At 41.6% G+C, this 25133-nt stretch overlaps 1 protein-coding gene across 2 annotated transcripts in view; it reads right to left on the reverse strand.

Annotated features, from left to right (window-relative positions):
* Positions 1-25133, reverse strand: part of zdhhc8b (zinc finger DHHC-type palmitoyltransferase 8b) — a 269275-nt gene that overhangs the window by 23655 nt on the left and 220487 nt on the right. For both annotated transcript variants that reach the window (XM_041203622.1, XM_041203623.1), the window contains exons 3-6: positions 20868-21025; positions 17058-17230; positions 6416-6518; positions 6056-6147 (exon numbers count right to left, since the gene is read on the reverse strand). In XM_041203622.1, coding sequence (XP_041059556.1) covers positions 6056-6147; positions 6416-6518; positions 17058-17230; positions 20868-21025 — 526 coding nt within the window. The remainder of the gene's footprint in view (positions 1-6055; positions 6148-6415; positions 6519-17057; positions 17231-20867; positions 21026-25133) is intronic.

Raw genomic sequence — 25133 nt, forward strand, 5'->3', positions numbered from 1 at the left:
ATCCTATTTCTTTTGTTCTTATGGAAAAAGAGTTCTTATGGAAAGATAAATTAAAATACTAGCTGCCCATTCTAATCCCACCTTCCAGCATGGATATGATGGGCTGAATGGCCTCTTTCTGTGCTGTAAAAATATGAGTCTATGAGTCACCTGGTCCGTCACCTTGAAGTTACACCACTTCAGGTGCAGATCCAGGTACTTTTTAAATGAGTTGAGAGTTTCTGCCTCCAGCACAAAACCAGGCAGTCAATTCCAGGCACTCACCACCCTCTGGTTTTCCTCATGTCCCCCCTAATCCTTTTACCAATCATCTTAAATCTGTACCCCCTGGTAATTGACCCCTCCACTGAGGGAAACAGGTTTTTCCCATCTACTTTATCTAGGCCCCTCAATCTTGTACACCTCAATTAAGTCACCCCTCAGCTTCCTCTGTTCTAAGGAAAACAACCCCAGCCTATCCAATCTTTCCTCAAAGCTGCAATTTTCAAGACCTGGCAACATTCTTGTAAATCTCCTCTCTCCAGAGCAATTATGTCCTTCCTGTAATGTGGTGACCAGAATTGTACACAAAATTCCAGCTGTGGCCTAACCAGCGTTTTATACAGTTCCAGCAATACATCCCTGCTTTTGTATTCTATACCTTGTACAATAAAGGAAGCATTCCATATGTTTTCGTTAACACCTTATCCCCTGTTCTGCCACCTTCAGGGACCTGTGGAGATGTACTCCAAGGTCTCTTGCTTCCTCTACCCCTCTCAATATCCTCCCATTTATTATGTATTCCCTAGCTTTGTTTGCCCTCCCCAAATGTATTACCTCACACTTCTCTGGATTGAATTACTTCTGCCACCTTTCCGCCCACTCAACCAAGCCATTGATATCATCCTGGAGTCGACAACTATCCTCTTCCCAATCAACTGTACGGGCAATTTTTTGTGTCATCAATTTCCCAATCATGTCTCCCACATTTAAGTCCAAATCTTTAATATATACAGCAAACAGCTAGAGACCCAACACTGAGCCCTGTGGAATGTCACTGGAAACCGCTTTCCATTCACAAAAAGATCCATCGACCATTACCCTTTGTTTCCTGTCGCTGAGCCAATTTTGGATCCAACTCACTACATTCCCCTGAATCCCATGGACTTTTACTTTTCTGACTAGTTTGTCATGTAGGACTTTGTCAAATGCCTTACTAAAAATCCACTGCACTACTCTCATCAATCCTCCTTGTTACTTGCTCAAATAGTTTGATTAAATTAGTAAGACACAACTTTCTCCTAAAAAAACATGCTGGCTACCTGATTAATCCATTCCTTTCTAAGTGACTGTTTATCCTGTGTCTCAGAATTGATTCCAATAATTTGCCAACCACCAAAGTCAGACTGATTGGCCTATCCCTCACACCCTTTTTAAACAATGGCACAATGTTTGCAAACCTCCAATTCTCTGGTACCTTGCCTACTTAAGATTGGAAAATGATCCTCAGAGAATCTGCTATTTCCCCCCTGGGTTCCTCTAACAGCCTGGGATACAAGCTGGCTTGTATCTCTGGCTCTGGTGATTTATCTACCTTCAAGTGTGACAGTCCCTCCAGTACTTTCTTTCTCATTATGCTTATTGTATCTATTATTTCACAATCCTCTTTTTTTAACTAGAATGTCTGCATCAATTCTCTCCTTTGTGAAGACAACAGCACAGTACTCATTAAGAACCCTGCCCACATCCTCTGCATCCATGCATAAGTTACCTTGTACATATCTGATAGGTCCTACTTTTTCCTTAATAATCCTTTTGCTCTTAATCTACCGATAAAACATGTTTGGATTTTCCTTGATTTTAATTGCCAAATCTTTTTCATATACTCTCTTTGCTTTCCTAATTGTAAGAAATTGGGTTCTTTAATAAATGGATATTTTCTGTATTTTATGAGATTAGCTAAACAGCATTGATTCCCTCTCTGGAAAGAGAAATTTTAAACATTTCAACCTCTGAACAGTCTTCAGAAACAGCAAGGTCATTTAGTTCTGGCTGCCATGTTGACATTCCGAAGCTGGTAGGATGGCGCCTTGTGCACCCCTCTATCTATGCAAGTGTTTAAAAAGGGCCAGGATATGTCCCTCAGCATGATGTAAACTAATAAGCTAACCTCGAGCAGAGTGATGAACAAGGCGGGGTGGGAACCACACTGATGTTTTGAGTACCTGTCCTGTATCCACTGGTCAGAATAGTTAGATGATTGACACTGGGTAAGCTACCAGCCCTGTCCCCAAAAAAAGGGTATATATATTGGTGTCATACTGGTGGTAGGGGGTTGAGGTGCTGGTGAGGTGGCAGTGCTCGTTGGGCAGCTGCCTTCTTCAGATGGAAGATGGACAATGAGGAGGAAGAAGATCAAGGGAAGTGTCCTCTAACACTTTGACTAGAGAGCAGAATGCTATTGAGATCAACATAGTGTGTGCCGACCGGCCATCTGTCCCCTGGGACTAGTGAACTGCTTTCAACTGTTATGGGTTGTAAACTTATTCTGTCTAATTTAGTTAATGCATCATATCTAAACTGTTGTTTCTTAATCAACTTAATAAACCATCTTAAAATTACTTATGGCTAGTCGACTGCCTACTTATGTATCTGTGGCCCCTAACCCCAAAGTATTACATCATTTCTTTTTTCACTTCACCCCTGCACTTTCTAGACTGCAAGGCTTTTTACAGTATTAAGTTTTTTGTGACTGTCATAAACTTTATTTTTCTTTCTTTATCTTACCCTGTATGCTTCTGGATAACCAGAGGGCTCTGGATTTGGTAGTAATGCACTTTCTCTTTGTGGGGACATGACTACACTGTGCCCATAGAAGCTCACTTTTGAATGCCTCCCACTGATTTTCCTTCAAATAGCTGTATCCAGTCCACTTTCGCCAGATCACTTTTCAACTTTGTAAAATTTGTCTTCCCTCAATTTAGAACTTTTACTCCTGTTCTATCTTTGTCCTTTTCTGTAATGATGCTAAATCTAACTGTATGATGGTCACTATCTCCACTATCCATTTGCCTCGCTTCATTTCCTAAGACTAAATCTAGAATTGCAGCCGCTCTCACTGGGCTTGTTATGTGCCGGCTAAAAAAAACTTCTCCTGAATACAGTTAAAGAACTTTGCACCTTCTGTACCTTTCACACAGTTCCAATCCCAGTTGATATCACAGTAGTTGAAGTCCCCAACTATTACTGCCCTTTTGTTTTTGCACTCAGAAATTTGCCTACAATTTGCTCTTCTATCTCCCTCCTACTATTTGGAGGGCCAGGAAGGGGGGGGGGGGAGACGGGTGTCTACAGTAAGTTTCTAGCAGTGAAGCTGCCTCTTTTTTATTTCTGAGTTCAACCCATATGGCCCCATTTGATGATTCATTTAGTATAGCATCCCCCCTCACAGTTGTAATTAATTCTTTAACCAATAATGTTACACCCCCACCATTTTTATCCCCCTCTCTATCTTGCCCAAAAACTCTATATCCTGGGTTGTTCAGCTGCCACTTTTGCCCCTTTTTAAGCCAAGTTTCCGTTATGGCAATGATATCATGCTGCCATGTGTCTGTGTTGTCAGGTCATCAGCTTTATTTACTGTACTCCTTGTATTTACATATATACATTTTAACATTGCCAAATTCCTGTGCTGTACACATTTTAACCTTTGATTCTTCTGTCTTTTAGAGTCTCTCACTAATTTTCTGTCTCCCATTTCCTGCTCTGAATTTGACCTATCTGAATCTGCCCTCAGGTTTCCATCTCCTTGCCAATCTGCGGTGTCCAAATTTGACTCTCACTACACTTATCCGAGGAATCAACACCAGTGTCCAAAATGGAAAACTGAATCGCAAGCGGGACCTCAGGGGACTCCTGCACCTACCTCCCTGGTTCACTTGGACTGCCTGGTGGCCACCCATTCCCTTTCTGCCTCCATGCTGCTAAGCTGCTGTGTGACCATCTCTCTGAACTTGCCATCCATGTAGCTTTCAGCTTTGCTGATGCACCAGAGACTCCAGCCCCCACTTGAGCTCCGAAACCCGGAGCTCAAGTTTCTGTGGCTGGCAACACTTGTTGCACATAGGGCTGTCTAGGTCACTGGTAGTGTCCACAACTTCCCACATACTAGTAAGTAAGCCAAACTAAAGTTATTGATAAGGGACAAGTCATTGAAACTTCATTTTTAGGAACTTGTATTTTAACTTTTATGTAATTATGCAACGTACTATTGTGTGGATTGTCACGTAGAGGAATGTATAAAAAATCTCATTGTAATGAGTATTTGGATTCATAAAGGCTGAAGGCACTCATCTTAGAACTGTGCCATGATTGCATCCCAAACCAGCCATCATTAAGCATAGTTGTAAGTACCATCTTTAAAATGTATGTTTAAGTACATTGCTTTCACTGTATGCTTTATAAACCTAAAACATCAAACTGCAATGTTCAACAGCCTTATCAAAAACTTTATGCTAATGGCAACACCCCCTAGCTTTTATTATATTCTATACAATTTTTTTTTATTCATTCACAGGATGTGGGCTTTGTTGGCTGGGCCAACATTTATTGCTCTCAAGAAGATGGTGGTGAGCTGCCTTCTTGAACCGCTGTAGTCCATATGGTGTAGGTACATCCACAGTGCTGTTAGGAAGGGAGTCCCAGGCTTTTGATTCAGTGACAGTGAAGGAACAGTGATATATTTCCAAGTCAGGATGGTGAGTGACTTGGAGAGGAACTTCCAGTTGGTGGTGTTCCCATCTATCTGCTGCCCATGTCCTTCTAGATGGTAGTGGTCAAGGTTTGGAAGATGTCGTCCAAGAAGCCTTGGTGAATTCCTGTAGTGCATCTTGTAGATGGTACGCACTGCTATCACTGTGCGTCAATGGTGGAGGGAGTGAATGTTTGTGGATGTGGTGCCAATTAAGCGGACTGCTTTGTCCAGAACACCGTCAAGCTTCAAGTGTTGTGGGAGCTGCACTCATCCAGGCAAGTGGGGAGTATTCCATCACACTCCTGACTTATGCCTTGTAGATGGTGGACAGGCCTTGGGGAGTCAGGAGGTGAGCTACTCACTGCAGGATTCCCAGCCTCTGACCTGTATTTGTAGCCACAGTAATTATATGGCTAGTCCAGTTCAGTTTCTGGTCAATGGTAACCCCCAAGATGTTGAATCCCCCAGGATGGGGGATTCCATGATGGTAATGCCATTGAATGTCAAAGGGCGATGGTTATATTCTGTCTTGTTGGAGATGGTCATTGCCTGGCACGAATGTTACTTGCCACTTGTCAGCCCAAGCCTGGATATTGTCCGGGTCTTGCTGCATTTGGACACGAACTGCTTCAGTATCTGAGGAGCTGTGAATGGTGCTGAACATTGTGCAATCATCAGCGAACATCACCACTTCTGACCTTACGATGGAAGGAAGGTCATTGAAGTAGTAGCTGAAGATGGTTGGGCCGAGGACACTACCCTGAGGAACTCTTGCGGTGATGTCCTGGAGCTGAGATGACTGACCTCCAACGATCACAACAATTTTCCTTTGTGCTATGTATGACTCCAACCAGTAGAGAGTTTCCCCCGATTCCCATTGACTCCAGTTTTGCTAGGGCTCCTTGATGCCACACTCAGTCAAATGCGGCCTTGATGTCAAGGGCAGTTAGTCTCACTTCACCTCAGGAGTTCAGCTGTTCTGTCAGTGTTTGGACCAAGGCTGTAATGAGGACAAGAGCTGAGTAGCCCTGACAGAACCCAAACTGGGCGCCAGTCAGCAGGTTATTGCTAAGCAAGTGTCACTTGATAGCACTATTGAAACTATATTATCATGAATTTAACTCAGTTGCTCTCCTCATGCATCATGGAAGTACTGTTCCAAGTTGAACCAGTTTTAAATTTATATTTTAAAAAATCCTGGCTTGACCTTGGATTTCACTCTTCTTATGATGATAAATGTGCCATGTACAGAAGCTGGTTGTCAGATTTATCATTTCAAAATTGCTCAATTTTAGGAATGGGAAATTTAATAGAAACACTTACCTTGGAGCTAAAGGACTACAAAGTACGTATTCCACATTACCACAGCATCCTCGGGTGAATGGATTTACACCACCTCGAAATTTACCTGTTACCTGTATGACACACATGCTGATTTAGTACACATAATAAACCCTTTCAGTACACTATGGCCTGAGTGGAAATGGCAAATTATATTATTAAAAAATTGTGGTAACTTTTTTTTTCCAATTTTGTAAACCTTTAACTTAAAGGTACCAGCGATTTAAGGAAAAAAAATTAAGGCAGAAAAATTACTTTAGAAGCTGGGACACTATTGATGTTTCAATTGCATTCGCTTTCACATTCAAAGTTGCAATTCAATGCTGCATTTGGTTATCTTACTTGTTCATTTGTTGTCCGTCCCCTGGCAACTAAAACCATATGGAATCCTGTAAGACCTACAACAGGAATGAAGAAAAGACCTGCTATACACATGACAGCCATGCTATTTACTACAGTCAAGGAAAGAACACATATTCAGTATGAGTGAAGATAAATTCAACATACACAAGTTAATCTCAATATGTACAAATTTAATTTGTCTCTTATCTACTAGAACCAAAAAACTGCATAGGAGATGTTCTCAACAATTCCAACCCAATGCATGTTTGATGTTTCATACAAAAATTATTTCACTTTTCAGAAGTTCTTCCAAAGAGAGAAACTTCTTAAAATTCATGTTCTCTTGTGAATTAGTCTAATTCAAATATGAAGTGCAGTTGGTCTTCTTTTTGACCAAATGCTGAACTTGTCATTTGTACAGGAAATTAAGTTTCAAGGATATCTTTGAAAAGAATGTTTCCAATAAATTTTATTTTCATATCTAATTTCCCCATCCCTTCAGAAGTCGTTGACGCTTACTAGTGTATGAATGCTACACACCCTCCAGCCCAATTGTTCATTCCCAGTATATCAACTTAATCAAGTGTTAGTATAGTATTTGATCATGGGAATATCACAGCTAAACTAGATCTTGTTCTTGCCTCATGTCCACACTCACTTTACAGTGAAAGTGCTCAACTAGGAATGAGATTCCCCTCCTTCATTCCTTAAGAGCTCTGTAACCTCTGGCTGACATCAGCTATATAAACACCATACTTTTTACAGATTCAACTTGCTGTATAGAGATCACAACATAAATGCAAACAAGGAAGTCCATTTTCACATCTTAAAAAGAAAAGCAAGAATTTTCATTTATATAGTACCTTTTAATCTCAGCATATCACAATGTTTCATGTCCAATGAAGAGCTGTTCACTGTTGTAATGTTGGAAATGCAGCAGCCAATTTGTGCACAGCAAGATCTCAAAATAGCAATGAGATAATTACCAGATAATTTATCTGAGGTGTTGATTGATCAGCACACCAGGGAGAATTCCCTCCTCTTCTTTGATACAGTGGCATGGATTCTTTTATGTCCACCTGGGATGGTTTAATTGGTTTAATGTTTCATCCGAAAGAGGGCACCTCCAACAATGCAGCTCTCTCTCAGCATCAATGTTCCCTCTAAGCCACTTTCATACATCAGGCCTCCAGGTATGAAAAGTTCCTGTGCGTCTGTCTGACTGATATTGGACAGTGCTCAAGGTTGGGTGTGACCTGAGTACTGCATTGAGTTTTAGAACCAAAATCCTCTGACTTATATCTCATCGATTAGTAGAACAGTTCACCCTTCTGTTTACTTTGTTTTCTGCTGCTCCACAGATCTGACACACACAGTCCCACACCTCCACACCTCTTTCAACTTCACTGTTAACTACTCCCATATTGTTTACATATAACACTGAAGGAGTACTGCGTGTTTTGTACAGACTGGCTGTAGAAATATCGCTAATGGCAAAGTAGAATTAAAATACTGCAAATAACATCATGATGTAACAGAAGAAACCTAGATAGAAATTGTTTCATTCTTCTTTCAGACATAAATGTACCAACCATACACAAGGATTGGTGAAACGATAATGTTGGTTCTGTGAAGATAAGACTATTTACAGATAATGCTCACTGGGAGGCGAGGTATGGTACTTCTGATCTCTATCCTGCTGCTTGCCTGCAAGTCACAGGACTAATACATTACATTGTGTCTCGAGGTGGTAGTGATTGATAGTAATTTAAGATACATCCCTTTAAGGTATGTGCATATCATATCACAACATCTCCCTTTTTTTTAGCTAAAGCTTTACCCTTAAAGAATCAAACTATTTACATGAAAGCAAAACAAAACAACAGTGTGTCTGAATATACTTAAACACAGAGGAATACATTGACAAGTCTCTGAAACGTACCGGTGGCTTGCTTACCCACCCAATTTTAGTTATGATGATCTTTATTGGAGGTTGCGGTATGTTTTCAGAATGTTGGTTAGGGGTGCTTTGTTTGTGGTGTGTTTTAGACAACGTGTTGTGCGCAACAGGATTATTCGGTGTTTCGGGTTGTAGTATTGTTCCAAGTTGGCATCTGTGTCGTCGCACTGCCATGACATTTGGTGTTCGTACTTGATACAGTCTTGGTTCTGGGCATATGCTGATGAATCCTGCTGGGTTACATGTGCCATCAGTTGGGTGTTGGACTTGAACTTTCCGTCTGATATTCAGGTTTGGTAATTTGTTACCTGCATGTTGGTCATGGGCATCTTTCATCTTGCCCTGTTTCTTGATCAAAGCATCTTGTACTTTGGGCATTATTGACAAGTGATGACTGGGGAGGTTTATTTACAATTGTCTGCCAAATAGCAATTTCACATTTGTTCCGCAGTTTTAAGTTTGCAAGTTCGGAATGGTTATACATTTTCAGTTCAAACAGTTCTGTGTTGCCTGTTGGCTGATGATCTGCTTTGCAGCGTTAGGTGATCTTCTCCCAGAGTAAACACAGGCTTTCTGATGGTGCTCCTTGTGGTCAGTGGTCCTCGCCATTGTCTTACTGATACCATGGGTGACGACCAAGAATAGGTCCTTGCACGCCAGTAGGCCCATGTCACATCACTGGACCTGTGGTATCGACTTGAATGTAGTATCACTTGAATGTAATGGAACCCAGAGATGAAATCTCTAAGCCAATGTATGCAGTGAGTTTGGCAGTGGTTGGCTGAATCATCATTTATCACCTCTGTGGGCACATACATTTCCGTGTGTCAAGTAGAAATTTTTTGAAATACGTATACCCATTCCAAACTTGCAAACTTAAAACTGCAGAACAAACATGGAATCGCTATTCGGCAGACATGTGTGGACAAATCTCCGTGGTCATCATTTGTCAATACTCCCAAAAGTACTATTGTACCAATACTTTCTTTGGTGTTCACCTTACTGAATGTCAGCTCACTTTGTGTTGATGGTCTAGTGATCCTCATCATCCAACCGTGTAGTTTGGCTAGACATTTTGTGAATCTTGCCCTGACAATGTTTGGTATGTGCTCTTTGTTGGTTGGAATGCTGTACCAGTCTGGCCTCTGGTTGTGATTCTGGCCTTTGCTTTCTGCACTGGTGCTTCCAGTGTCCTCTGGTGCGATATGCCTTGCAAATAGCGTTAAAAACTAGGCATTTTCCAGGTGCATTTATGAGGCTGCACTGCCTACACTGCTTACTAGGCTTGCCTGTATTCACTATCGTTACAATGGTGGACAAATTATGCATAGCCGGTGCATTCTATCTACCCACTGATATGACTTTGTAATTGCTTCCACTTTGTAGTAGCGTTTCCATGGTGTAACCTTTGAGTTGGTTCAAGATATCTTTTTGAAACGCTTCCATTGGGGTAGATGCTATCACAAGCTTAATAAGTCTGTCAGCTAGCTTTGCTTACGTGAAGTTGCAATCACACCCCTTGTCTCTGAACCTACTTATGAACTGGTCAATGGTCTCTGTCGGTTGCTGCCTAAAAGACGTGAATTCCAGATGGTGTATTCTGAAGTTGAGCTTCACTCGTAATTGAGTGCTGACTATATTTGTATCTGGATTTTTAGTATGGTCATTGGACCGACTTGATGTGTTGTCAGAGCAAGGTAAACTCAGAAAGGTGATCTGTTGCTTTCTAATTGAGAGTTGGAAATTTTGTGGTCATCTTTTAGCTTTTTGCAGGATCTTAAATGATATCTGGAGCTTTTGATACTTGTTAGGTTTCCTCCAATGCTTCTAGAGTTAATATTGCTCCAAGTTGCAATACCTTTAGTGGACACTGCCTTAGTTGACCATAGGTTACAGCATGACTGCAAGGGTGGTGCTGCTCTGTTTTTTCCAGTTTAGCTCATAGCGCCGCCCACAAAAGTGATTTCGGCAGGAAAATGGCTGCTGGACTACCATTGTGAAAGCAAACAGTGCAAAAAACTTTTTGCAGGCTTTTTCTAGCTGTTAGGGGCTGTTACTGGATAGATTCTTCTTCCCAGCCCAGTTTTCAGTATTTAGCTTCAGCAGTAACGAATTCTCCTGTCTCTAGAATTCTACTTAGACAGTGAGACCACCTGCGGTCTACTGGTTAATTTAATGGCTTAAACTTTGCAGCAGTTAGACTTTTACTAATTAACCTCTCCCAGGTATGAAAAATCTTACCAGGATCCAATGGCTGCAGGCTGGGGTGAGGTGCGAAGTCAGAACAAAGGTAAGGTGTATGTGGAATCCCTACAAAGCTGTAGAATCCTTACACACGCAGTGATTCTTGATTATTGTTCCACTTTCACACCAGCTCTTTTCTTCTGTTGCGTGTGAAGGCTTGAGGCATGTATATTTTGCAGTCAAATCTTCAAAACTATGCTACCCTGCTGTGTCATCATGTTATATTATTCTTTTAGATGTTTACATACCAATCATACACAATGATTGGTGAAACAACAATGTGGGTTCTTTATTTGAAGATGAGACTATTGACAGATAATATTCACTGAGAGGCTAAGTAAGATACATCTGATCTCTACCCTGCTGCTTGCAGACTACCTTCAAGTCATGGGACTAATACATCACTTCATATCAAGGTGGTAGTAATTAACAGTTGTTTGAAGGTTCGCTGCTTAAATGCATATGCACATCATATCACAATAGAAATTACCAGAAAGACCAATAAAGTGATGTATGGGAATTGGCACCAAGCTAAAGGTGAAGAGATGAGATGTTCAAGCATATAGTGCTAAGGAGAGAATTTCAATATCTCGCAGGAAAATTGGACATACAGGTATAGTGTTTCAAAACTGGCAACCTCAGGACCGATTTGGTGCCGGGCTTTGATCTTGCCGGATTTTGGAAAAAGGTCCCGAGGCATTGCACAGTACCTGTAATGTAATTAAATGGTGACAGTGATCAAGTCCAAGTCTGGGCCAGCCACACTGAAGCTGGACGGTGCTTTGGTAAAGCCACAACTTAAAAACTATGTTCACTTCAGCTTACTGGAGCACTAAAGAAACACTGAAGATGAAAGCTGTGCAGAGAAGTGTGACTCCTTGAATTTTTCCCTGAGCTGGGTGGGATGGGGTCAATGGTCACTCTGACCACTCGGGAGTGTGGGAAGCGACAGGCGTGCAAAGTGGATAATGACTCAGCATGTCCCTGTGCTGATGCAGCAACTCCCCAAGCAAGCCAGAAAGTTTGTTCATTCATTTAATAGCACTTAAAATTCATGCATGGCACACTTAAAAAAAAATGTCTGGTTTTCAGACACCACCGGTTTTTGGAAGCCAGATTTGAGGTACTGTTACCTGTATTTTATTAAGGTAATAATAACTTGCATTTATATGGCAATTTTCACAATTTCAGAATGTCTCAAATGCTTTACAGCCAATAAAATATGGCAACTTGGAGCTTTGAGAACATTTGAACAAAAATGATCGCTGTGCAACCTACACTTGACATTTTAATTAAGTAATAGTGAAAAGTACACGACAAAAGCAAAGATTACATCGTGGAAAGGGAGACCAATACTCGCTTGGTAACCAAGACATGGGATGCATCTTTCCTTTTCTTGTCAACTGTGTCTCATTTGTGCACTCAAGTCCTATTCAACCATCACCCCTGTGCTCGCTGATCTAACTACATTGACCCCTGATCTAGCACTATTATGAAGAAGAGCAGAGGAGTTATGCCTAGTGTCCTAGCCAATAATTATCCCTCAAACAACATCACAAAAACAGATTGTCTGGTTATTAGCACATTGCTGTTTGTGGGAGTTTGCTGTGCGCTTATTGGCTATAGTGTTTTCTACATTACAATAGTGACTACCCTTCAAAGGTGCTTCATGGCTGTAAAGTGCCATGAGAGGTCGAGGTCATGAAATGTGCTACAGAAATGCAAGTTTTTAAAAATTCATTTACGGGATGTGGGTGAAGGTGGCTAGGCCAGCGTTTATTGCCCATCCCTGATTGCCTGTGAGGTGGCAGTGAGCTGCCTTCTTGAACCGCTGCAGTCCAGGTGGTGTAGGCACACCCACATGCTATTAGGAAGGGACTTCCAGGATTTTGACCCAGGGACAGTGAAGGAACAGCGATATATTTCCAAGTCAGAATGGCGAGGGGTTTGGAGGGGAACTTCCAAGTAGCGGTGTTCCCATGTATCTGCTGCCCTTGTCCTTCTAGATGGTAGTGGTCGTGGGTTTGGAAGATGCTGCCTAAGGAGCCTTGGTGAGTTTCTGTAGCGCATCTTGTGGATGGAAAACACTGCTGCTACTGTTCATCGATGATGGAAAGAGTGAATGTTTGTGCAAGGGGTGCCAATCGAGCAGGCTGCTTTGTCCTGGATAATGTCAAGCTTCGAGTGTTGTTGGAGCTGCACTCATCCAGGAAAGCGGAGAGTATTCCATCACACTCCTGACTTGTATGGTTTAGATGGTAGACAGGCTTTGGGGAGTCAGGTGGTGAGTTACATGCTGCAGGATTCCTAGCCTCTGACCAGCTCTTGTAGCCACAGTATTTATATGGCTAGTCCAGTTCAGTTTCTGGGCAATGGTAACCCCCAGGATGTAGACAGTGGAGGCTGCAGTGATGGTAATGCCATTCAATGTCAAGGGGCGATGGTTAGATTCTCTCTTGTTGGAGATGGTCATTGTCTGGCACTTGTGTGGTGAGTGTTGCTTGCCACTTGTCAGGCCAAGCCTGGATATTGTCCAGGTCTTGCTGCATTTGGACATGGACTGCTTCAGTATCTGAGGAGTTGTGAATGGTGCTAAAACATTGTACAATCATCAGTGAACATCCCCACTTCTGACCTTATGATGGAGGGAAGGTAATTGATGAAGCAGCTGAAGATGGTTGGGCCTAAGACACTACCTTGAGGAACTCCTGCAGTGATGTCCTTGAACTGAGATGATTGACCTCCAACAACCGCAACTATCTTCCTTTGTGCTAGGTATGACACCCAACCAGCAGAGAGCTTTCCCCCGACTCCCATTGACTCCAGTTTTGCAAGAGCCTCTTGATGCCCTTGGTCTAATGCTGCCTTGATGTCAAGGTCAGTCACTCTCACCTCTGGAGGAACCCAAACTGAGTTCAGTGAACAGGTTGTTGCTAAGCAAATGCCACTTGATACCACTGTTGATGACCCCTCCCATCACTTTACTGAAGATGAGAGTAAACTGATGAGTGGTAATTGGTCAGGTTAGATTTGTCCTGCTTTTTGCATACAGAATATACCTGGGCAATTTTCCAAATTGCCAGGTAGATGCCTGTGTTGTAGCGTTACTGGAACAGCTTGGCTAGGGGTGCAGCAAGTTCTGGAGCATAAGTCTTCAGTACTATTGTCGGAATATTGTCAGGGCCCATAGCCTTTGCATTATCCAGTGCCTTCAGCTGTTTCTTAATATCACATGGAGTGAATCCAATTGGCCGAAGACTGGCACCTATGATGCTGGGGTCCTCTAGAGGAGGCCAAGATGGGTCATCCACTTGGCACTTCTGGCTGAAGATTGCTGTGAATGCTTCAGCCTTATCTTTTGCACTGATGTGCTGGGCCTCTCCATCATTGAGGAAGGAGATATTTGTGGAGCCTCCTCCTCCAGTAAGTTGTTTAATTGTCCACCACCATCCACGACTGGATGTGGCAAGACTGCAGAGCTTATATTGATCTGTTGGTTGTGGAATTGCTTAGCTCTGCCCATCACTTGTTGGTTATGCTGTTTGGCATGCAAGTAGTCCTGTGTTGTAGCTTCACCAAGTTGACACCTCATTTTTTTAGGTATGCCTGGTGCTGCTTCTAGCACACCCTCCTGAAGTCTTCACTGAACCAGGGTTGATCCCCTGGCTTGATGATAATGGTAGAGTTGGGGATATGCCAGGCCATGAGGTACAGATTGTGTTCGAGTACAATTCTGCTGCAGCTGATGGCCCACAGCGCCTCATGGATACCTAGTCTTGAGCTGCTGGATCTGTTCGAAATCTATCCCATTCAGCACGGTAGTAGAGGCACACAACATGATGGAGGGTATCCTCAATGTGAAGATGGGTCTTAGTCTCCACAAGGACTGTGTAGTGGTCACTCTTGCTGATACTGTCATGGGCAGCTGCATCTGTGGTAGGCAGGTTGGTGAGGATGAAGGTCAAATATGTTTTTCCTTCTTGTTGGTTCCCTCACCACCTGCCCAGACCCAGTCTAGCAACTTTGTCCTTTAGGACTCAGCCAGCTTGGTCTGTTGTGGTGCTTTCGAGCCACTCATGGTGAAGGATATTGAAGTCCCCGACACAGAGTACATCCTGCGCACTTGCCATCCTTAGTGCTTTCTCCAAGTGGTGTTCAACATGGAAGAGTCCTAATTCATCAGCTGAGGTGGGGCGGTACATGGTAATCAGCAGGAGATTTCCTTGCCCTGGTTTGACCTGATGCCATGAGACTTCATGGGGGCTGGAGTTGATGTTCTGGATTCCCAAGGCAACTCCTCCCCAATGTATACCACTGTGCCGCCACCTCTGCTAGGTCTGTCCAGCCAGTGAGACAGGACATAGTCAGGAATGGTGAAGGTGGTGTCTGGGACATTATATGTAAGGTATGATTCAGAGAGGATGACTATGTCAGGCTGTTGCTTGACTAGACTGTGAGACAGCTCTCCCAATTTTGGCACAAGCCCCAAATGCTATTAAGGACAACTGTACAGGGTTGACAGGGCTGGGTTTGCCGTTGTCGTTTCCGGTAAGTAGGTCGATGCCAGGTGGTCTGTTCAAAGGGCAAAATAACTTCCATCCAACATAAAGTGTGCGCGTGTGTGTGATACACATGCATTTTTATTTTAACAAATATCTCACGCCTATCCTTTTTGTTCCATCTTTCATCTTTGGTAATTGTGAAGGCTTAAACCACGAGCCTTCCTCTCCCCTCTCACCATGTATAAAAGGAAACTCTGCAGATAATGCTAAAATAACATCTCTAAGACTACCGTGTGTCTTCTGAAGAGCTTTACATTTTGCCAGTTGGTGATAACAATGAATAAGAAAGAGATCCAATTATACAGCACGATATCACACCTCTTCAATGTCTCAAAGCACTTCACACATAATGAATGACTGTGAAATGCAATGCCTCTTAGAATATAGCCAAAATGATTCCAGAATACATGCCTTTCTTTTTTCACACTCAATGCTTCATTACCTTAAAGGAATTTTAAAACTCAAGTTTTATTCAATTCTTTGTTACGTAATGAACAACTGAGTAGATTTTGACTGTTTTACATTGCTTGCGAGAAAACATTGTAGAAGCCATGTCGATCTTATGGTAGATCAGAATGATAGGCAGGTGACCTCTTGAGCTAAGGATAACTCCAAGACTATTCAACAGGAATTTAAGGTCAAGCCAAAATTCTGATCCATTGTGATGCCATATCAAATTAATGATGGTCAATGACCACATGCATTCCAAGGTCAAATGAAATGCTGGGTCAGGAGGGCGAACAACATAACTGCAATGGGGGACATGGTTAAAAAAAAGCCCTTTAAAACTCAAATCAATGCCATACTGTATACAGCATATTGCACCCTTTCACAGTTGCCATACTTTGCCAATCTACTGCAAGTTAAAAATCAATACTGATATTGTGAAACTATTTACATTTTGCAACACTTTTAGTTCAAATTGGAAGTAAATAAGACATAGTCCACCAGAAAATGCTGATCAACATTTCATTAATTATTTTGGATAATTGAACCCTCTATGACAAACAGAGTTTAAAGTTAATTAAAATTAACAAAAGGACTTCAAAAGTTCATCTCAGAAATTTGTTTGCTTAATGGCAAGCAGCAGCAGCAAAGTTTCACTCAAGAAATTAATAAAGAAGGTGAAAAGTTTCCTAGAAACGGGGCTGATCATTTGATGCAATCATAGATTTGATTGTAACTGAAACACAAGCTAAACCAAAATCAATCCTAACATACAAGTCCATGTCAAGCACTTAAATTCACCCTTGAAACAAATTTGCAAATCTGTCATCATCATCCTTAAAAATGGCACCCTTTCCCTGCCTCTGTATTTGCTTAAAATGTTACATCTCTAACTTTTTCCTGTTCAGATGCAAGGTCATTGAGCTGAAACATTAACTCAGTTTCTCTTTCCACAGATGATCTGAATATTTCCAGCATTTTCTGTTTTTGTTTCAGATTTCCATTATTCAGAGTATTTTGCTTTAGAATTTGTTTTAAAGCTGGTTTAATTTGCAACTTTTTTCTAGTCAAATCCAGTGAAGTTGTTTATAAAGATCTGTGGATGTCAAGCAAATCTGAAAATCTCAATAATTTAAAGAATACAAAAGAGGCACTAAACGTTTAAGACATCTTTTAAGATGCTTTTATACCCGGTCTATGACCAAGCTTTCGGTCACCTCTCCTAATATTTCCTTTCTCTTTGGTGTCAAATTTTGTCTGACAATGTTCCTGTGAGATATCTTTGGATGTTTTACTATGTTAAAGATGCTATATAAATGCAAGTTCTTGTTTACCTGTCCATTTGATGAGCAAAGGTTTATTTTCAAACTTAAAATATAAGTCAATGGCTTCTCAATAAAGGACCACATAGTAGTACAGCAAAGGATACGTGATGGCAGTGTGTGGGGCATCAAGCTTTTCAATATGTTTTAAAACATAAATCAGTCCAAAGGTAAACACACCAATCATATGCGTACTGAGGGAGAGGAGGAAGAGGAAAAAGTAGCGGTAGTTTCTTCGCCCTATGCAGTTGTTCACCCATGGACAATGATGATCAAAGTCCTAAAAATAAAACAATGAACCGAGACAAAAAAATTGTAAAGTAAATTTTAGCAGGAAGTCTTTTTTATCTTCTGGCCAGCATCTTTTTCAATGCACTGGGAAACAACAGTTAGGAACTGCAACCCAATCACTTCCCCAACACAAGTGCAGCAGTACCAGTGATTAGATTTTCTTATGGAGTCCATTTAATTGATGTTGACTATGATGCATGTCTGCACTATGTTCAACAATCTGTTTAACTAAGATATTAAACAGTGCCACTGAGAACTCCTTGAAGCACATGTAGGGAAACCAAAGCTACCAAGATCAGCTGAGTTAGTACAATGAGATGCTTCCCTCCGCTCCCTTTCAATCAATTGCAGTTTGAGAGGCGTGTTCATAATCTGACATAACTTTGCAAGTTTTGGCTTAACTATTCTATTTGCATCCCAATACACTATAAACGCATAGGAAGATGTTCTTCGTAGTTGTTGAAGCTCTGAGTTTGTGAGCTGAGCACACCAGAAAGCTTCAATGTTCAATCCCAGTCTGTACTGAGTGAACTGATCAAAATCAAGGTAGCTTTAGGGGTTGGGAAATTGGCTTTAGAGTTTGCAGAAGCTTGGGTGGGGTGTGGAGGAGGAGGGGTGGGGAGGTGAATAATCTATTGTTCCAACTTCTGATCACTGCTCAGAGACCTCCACTGGAAGTCAATGTGTGGGCCTCGAGTAAAGAGTTTCAGGCTCAACTGTCATGGTAAAATAACAAAATTGGTGCTCACTAAAAAGATGCACACATGAGTAATGACTAAGATAAAAGCAAAAAACTCCGGATGCTGGAAATCCAAAACAGAAACAAAAATACCTGGAAAAACTCAGCAAGTCTGGCAGCATCTGCGGAGAGGAACACAGTTAACGTTTCGAGTCCGAATGACCCTTCAACATAACTAAGTAAAAATAGAAGAGAGGTGAAATATAAGCTGGTTTAAGGAGGTGGAGGGGGGAACCAAGTAGATCTAGTGATAGGTGGAGATAACCAAAAGATGTCACAGACAAAAGGAAAAAGAGATGTTGAAGGTGGTGATATTATCTAAGGAATGTGCTAATTAAGGGTAGAAAGCAGGACCAGCAAGGTACAGATAGCCCTAGTGGGGGTGGGGTGGGGTGAAGGAATCGAAAAAGGCTAAAAGGTAGAGATAAAACAAAGGATGGAAATGCATTTAAAAATAATGGAAATAGGTGGGCAAAGAAAAATCTACATAATTTATTAGAACAAAAAAGGGGGGATCGGAAAGGGGGTGGGGATAGAGGAGAGAGTTCATCATCTAAAATCGTTGAACTCAATATTCAGTCCAGAAGGCTGTAAAGTGCCTAGTCGGAAGATGAGGTGCTGTTCCTCCAGTTTGTGTGAGCTTCACTGGAACAATGCAGCAGGCCAAGAACGGACATGAGGGTGGAGTGTTGAAATGGCAATCGACAGGGAGGTCTGGGTAATGCTTGCGAACAGACCGAAGGTGTTTTGCAAAGCTGTCTGCGTTTGGTCTCTCCAATGTAGAGGAAACCGCATTGGGAGCAACGATTGCCTACATCAACCCTACATCATATCAACAATTTCCAGTTCCCTGGCTCCAACTGCCTCTTCTTCACCATGGACGTCCAATCCCTCTACACCTCCATCCCCCACCGGGATGGTCTGATGGCTCTCCGCTTCTTCCTCGAACAGAGGCCTGAACAATCCCCATCCACCATTACTCTCCTCCGTCTGGCTGAACTTGTTCTCACACTGAACAATTTCTCCTTACATTCCTCTCACTTCCTCCAAATAAAAGGTGTGGCTATGGGTACCCACATGGGCCCCAGTTATGCCTGTCTCTTTATGGGGTATGCGGAACATTCCTTGTTCTAGTCCTACTCCGGCCTCCTCCCACAACTCTTTCACCGGTACATCGATGATTACTTCGGTGCTGCTCATGCTCTCGTCTGGACGGAAAAATTTATTAATTTTGCTTCCAATTTCCACCCCTCTATCATTTTCACATGGTCCATCTTTGACACTTCCCTTCCCTTCCTTGACCTCTCTGTCTCAATTTCTTGTGATAGACTGTCCACCAATATCCATTACAAGCCTACCAAATCCCACAGCTACCTCGACTACAGCTCCTCACACCGCGCTTCCTGTAAGGACTCCATCCCATTCTCCCAGTTCCTTCACCTCCGTCACATCTGTTCTGATGATGCCACTTTCAAAAACAGTTCCTCTGTCATGTCTTCCTTCTTCCTTAACCGAGGTTTTCCACCCACGGTCGTTGACAGGGCCCTCAACCGTGTCCGGCCCATCTCCCGCGCATCTGCCCTCACACCTTCCTCTCCTTCCCAGAAACATGATAGGGTCCCCCTTGTCCTCACTTATCACCCCACCAGCCTCCCTATTCAAAGGATCATCCTCTGCCATTTCCGCCAACTCCAGCATGATGCCACACCAAACACATCTTCCCTTTACCCCTCCTGGCGGCATTCCGCAGGGATCATTCCCTCCAGGACACTCTGGTCCACTCCTCCATCACCCACTACACCTCAACCCCCTCCCACGGTACCTTCCCATGCAACTGCAGAAGGTGCAACACCTGCCCCTTCACTTCCCCTCTCCTCACTGTCCAAGGACCCAAACACTCCTTTCAAGTGAAGCAGCATTTCACTTGCACTTCCCTCAATTTAATCTACTGCATTCGTTGCTCCCAATGCGGTTTCCTCTACATTGGAGAGACCAAACGCAGACTGGGTGACTGCTTAGCAGAACACCTTCGGTCTGTTCGCAAGCATTACCCAGACCGCCCTGTCGCTTGCCATTTCAACACTCCACCCTGCTCTCACACCCACATATCCGTCCTTGGCCTGCTGTATTGTTCCAGTGAAGCTTAACGCAAACTGGAGGAACAGCACCTCATCTTCCAACTAGGCACTTTACAGCCTTCCAGACTGAATATTGAGTTCAACAATTTTAGATCATGAACTCTCTCCTCCATCCCCACCCCCTTTCCGATCTCCCCCTTTTTTTTCCAATAATTTATATAGATTTTTCTTTTCCCACCTATTTCCATTAATTTTAAATGCATTTCCATCCTTTGTTTTATCTCTACCTTTTAGCCTTTTTCAATTCCTTCACCCCACTCCACCCCCACTAGGGCTATCTGTACCTTGCTGGTCCTGCTTTCTACCCTTAATTAGCACATTCCTTAGATAATATCACCACCTTCAACACCTCTTTGTCCTTTTGTCTGTGATATCTTTTGGTTATCTCCACCTATCACTGGCTTTACTTGTTCCCCCCACCCGCCCCTTTAAAACAGCTTATATTTCACCTCTCTTCTATTTTTACTTAGTTATGTTGAAGGGTCATTCGGACTCGAAACGTTAACTGTGTTCCTCTCTGCAGATGCTGCCAGACTTGCTGAGTTTTTCCAGGTATTTTTGTTTTTGTTTTGTGTAATGACTACTTGGGCAAGATAAAGGAAAATTCTCAGCATTTGTGGAGTCATATTCAAAGAAACATCTTCATGGGATGGGAAAAAAATGGATGATGCAAATGAACAAAAAAAATGTCAGTGTACCCTCATGTCAGCAACAAGTTAAATAGCAACTGTAATGACAGCATTGCTTACCTCAACACAGTTGTCACACACACTGCAATGAGAGCATCGTGGTGGCCGATAAAAATGACATGTTGCACACCATTTCATCCGTACTTGGATTCCTTTGATTTCCACGTTCTTGTAGAGTGGAGCTCGAAAGTCATCATCCTTATCCTCATCTTCATTAGCTGAAATAAATCAATTTCTTTTACAAAACAGAAGTATTAAAATCTGAAAGAGCTTCTCTCTATTGTCCGGATTTTACACTACAGGGTTCTGTGTTCTGGGATAATTACTCAACTCTGCCAAAAATATAGGCAATGGTATAATTGTGGTTTGAATCTTCAGTTCAATAAAATCAACTTATGAGTCCTTTGCCCTGGTGAGACACTTTGACATGGCGAATTCAACCTTTTAAGTGAATGAATATGAAAAAAATCACATCTTTAAAGTAATTGCATGAATTGTTATTTTGAAACTTCCAGACTCATAACAGTTCATTCTAATTGTTGTTACTTTGTTGTCTAATTTCTCTTCCTATTTCTTTTAGCCAAGGAATTCCAGATTTTCACTGATCTTACTGTATTTAAAGAGCACATTTTCTCTGTTTGTTTTCTACCATGAAAGTTTGCCTGTCTCAAGTTCACCTTAGGCAGTCTGATCACATTTCTTTCTGCTGCAGCTCACAACTCTTTCAACAAAAACTTAGTTGCTGAAAGATGAACTTTCCCTTCTGAAGCCTGGCCAAAGCTCCAAACTAGTTTTAGTCTTCCGTGCGATTCTGGTTCTAAATAATTCTTCAACTCAGTCTTCGTTTTAGTTCCTCCACACTAAATCACATCAGGCATGTGCATTAGTCAGACTGAACAGCTTTATTAAAATGGACAGTCGAAAGGAGAACCTTGAGTGTCAATTTAAAGCAGAGCCACACAATGTCAGCAAGTTAACCTAAAGTGAAACAGACAAAAGGATGACCATCCAAACTCTGATACTCTCAAAAAGGTAAGATGCAAGTCTTTTTAAAAAAAAAAGGCGAGTTGTTTAACTACATTAAGAAACAAAAATGTATCAGCAACCCTTGGACTCAACCATATAACACATTTAATATGCAGAATATTTGCTTTTTTTCCCATGGAACATGCATATCGTGTATAATCATGGAATCATAAAGCACACGAGGAGGCTATTCAGCCCATTGTGAAAAGAAAGGGAGTGTCTTTCATGACCGCCAGACACCCCAAAGCACTTTATAGTTAAGTGCAGTCACCATTGTAATGTAGGAAACGCAGCAGTGTGCAGCAAGCTCCCACGAACAGCAATGTGATAATGTCCACGTAACTTGTTTTTGTGATGTTGATTGAGAGATAACTATTTGCCAGGGCACTATGGAAACGCCCTGGCTCTTCTAAATAATGCCATGGGATCTTTTCCGTCCACCTGAGAGGGCAGATAAGGTTTAATATCTCTTCTGAACGTCAGCATCATTAACAATGCAGAACTCCGTCATTACTGAGCTGGATCATCAGCCAGCATTTATGCCACAACCTCCTGACTCAGAGGTGTGTGTGCGCTAGCCACTAAGCCAGAGCTAACACTCATGCTTGTGCCAGTTCTTTGAAAAAGCTGTGCAATTAATCCCACTCCCCCACTTTATCTCTGTAGTCCAGCAATTTTGTCCCTTTTAAATACTTATCCAATTCCCTTCAAAAGTTCCTATTGAATCTGCCCCCACTACTCTTTCAGGTAGTGCATTCCAGGTCATCTCACTGTGTACGTTTTTTCTGATTCATGTATCCTTGAGTTCTTTTGCCAATTACTTTATCTTTTTGTCCCTCTGGTTACTGACTCTCCTGGCAGTGGAAACAGGTTCTCCTTATTTTTTCCATCAAAACCATCCACAAAGTTCACATAATTCTATTCCATCAAACAATGAAAGGTTGAGTAGTTTAATATTGATGTGGCCACCTACCTTGCTGATAAAGCACCTTGTAAAGGTGCAAGTTATTTTAGTAAAATAGGAATCAATCTAAATATTTTGCACAGCATGTCGAGATCATTGAGGAACTCTTATTTACAATACAGCCAAATGATTCAATACTCAATAACCCAAAGTGGATGAGGTCATATGATCAGCAGATTTACTTGGCAGGCTGCCAAGGTGCAATTTCCAAATCTCTCTTTCCCTCGTCATTCCCTCCCATTTCTGCCATCCTTGCTACTGTTATTGCAATTGCTGAAGTTCCAACTTCTAGAACATTCTTGCCAGATATTCCATACCACAGATTGCACAAAAAGAGGATGAGACTAATGTTTCTCCAAGTCTCTCAACAGTCTGATCAAATCATAATTTATAAGTCATCCTAAGGGAGGGCTTTTTATTTGAAAATTGGGTTTGAGTAAATAATTTTGTACTGTGTTCACAGCATCGTAAGTATTATCTCTACTTTAAATACACAAATTATGTTTGTATTCTAAATTAAGCCTCTCACCCTGGCTGAACATTAGTATTTAGTTGTGTCTAATGTATAAATTACAATTTCATACAGGCTTTTTGGACTTTTCAGTAAATAGGAATGTCACTTATAAATTTAATATGTTTTACAAAATTGATCAAACTTTCAAAGTGTGCTGCTCATCAACACATGCTGTTTTGTCAACACACCAACATTAAAGAAATATTCCATGTCATTGGTTTACAAACTGCAACAGCTTTTAATGAAATCTATGGCTACATTATCTATAGCTCCTCTTACGCATTCCTTGGCAGTTGATTCCAAGAAGGATGATTAGGCTTGCTGGTAAGAAACATAAATACGGGAAGGGAGAGGAGTGGAAGAAGACAAACAGATACATAAGCCTTCTTGATCCAAGACATGGCAATTTGAATAACCTGCATAAACCTGAATAAACTGTACATGCTCCAATCTCCATTTTTAATGAGAAAGCCAAAGCAGCAGACTGGACAACAGCTGAATTGAGCTAAGGCATTTATAGTCCTGCCAATAACTAGCACCAATTTTTTTTAAAAAAAAGTTTAAAACTTCGCAGCAATCTGACTTGGCTGGCAAATTTCGAGCTCTACACTTTAACATCAATTTTAAAATTGAAATAGAACAAACTATTGGCGCTGTAATGCTGTGGCTAAGGTCACTTTGCTTTCCATTCAATGGATAACATTATTAACTGTTCTCTGAAATTGTGATTTGAGTGACTTTAGCACACTGTGTGCTAAATGACATTTTCAATTACTTTATGTTAATTACAGTTATACTGTCTCCATTTGAACAAAGAGTCAAATATGTCGTATTTCTTTCAATAGGTTTGTTACTGATTACTATAATGAGATAGAAGCTATTCTAGAGATGAGTAGAGTAATGAACAGTTTAGTGATAATGTTGCAAGATTCTTCACAAAAGGGACGCATTTACTTTAGACACCAAGCAGATAATGGGTAAGGGGTGATTTGACAGCAACGTCCAACAGTTGGGTTTTACTAGCGAGGAAAGATGGGGTATGGTATAGTAATTTAGGTGGGGAATATAAGAGACTAGGATCAGGATGGTTGAAGGTTCTGCAACAGGTGACAGAGCAAGGGTGGAAGGGGGATGAAGAGGGAGGTTTGAAGGTGAGGGCAGAAAAATCCAGCAGTTGGCCTTCCCGCCACCTACTCGCTCACCCCAACCTGTTTGAAATTTTACAAGGTGCTGGGGAGGCATCAGGTGACCCACCCGTCCTTGGGCCTTTTGAGGCCAATTAACAATAAAATTATGCCTAGAAGTGGCAAAGACCAGAAATGAGCATGATAGATGGATGTGGATTAGGAAGCTTTTTTTATATATTATCAAGAAGTTGAAATAGTGCGATTGTCTCATTGTTGAATGGGACAATATAAAAGTGATACGTGGCTAGGTTTAGCCTCGCTGACACTGTTGCTAAGAGATAATTAGGAGCAAGCCAAACATGATCACGTTGGGAGTGGTATAATGGTAATCCATAAGCAGTTACAAACAATACAATTTAAAATTCTTAAAGCAAGTGTGCAATTTTGTTAGGAAAACATTTAGAACAGTGCTACTAATTTATAGAGAAAATCTCAGATTATTTCACGTCCATTAGTTTTAATAGCATACACACATTGAGTTTAGACCACTGGTTTATGCTGCCACCGAGTTATCAGCAAATTTTCTTTCAAATTAATATGACCAGCACTTCAGAGATTCTGCAATAACTAGCTCTTCACTCTCAAACAATGCAGAGAACTTGCAAACTGTAGTCGTATGATCTTTGCACACCAAC

The sequence above is a fragment of the Carcharodon carcharias genome, chromosome 13, assembly GCF_017639515.1.
Source record: "Carcharodon carcharias isolate sCarCar2 chromosome 13, sCarCar2.pri, whole genome shotgun sequence".
In the NCBI taxonomy this organism is placed as follows: Eukaryota; Metazoa; Chordata; class Chondrichthyes; order Lamniformes; family Lamnidae; genus Carcharodon; species Carcharodon carcharias.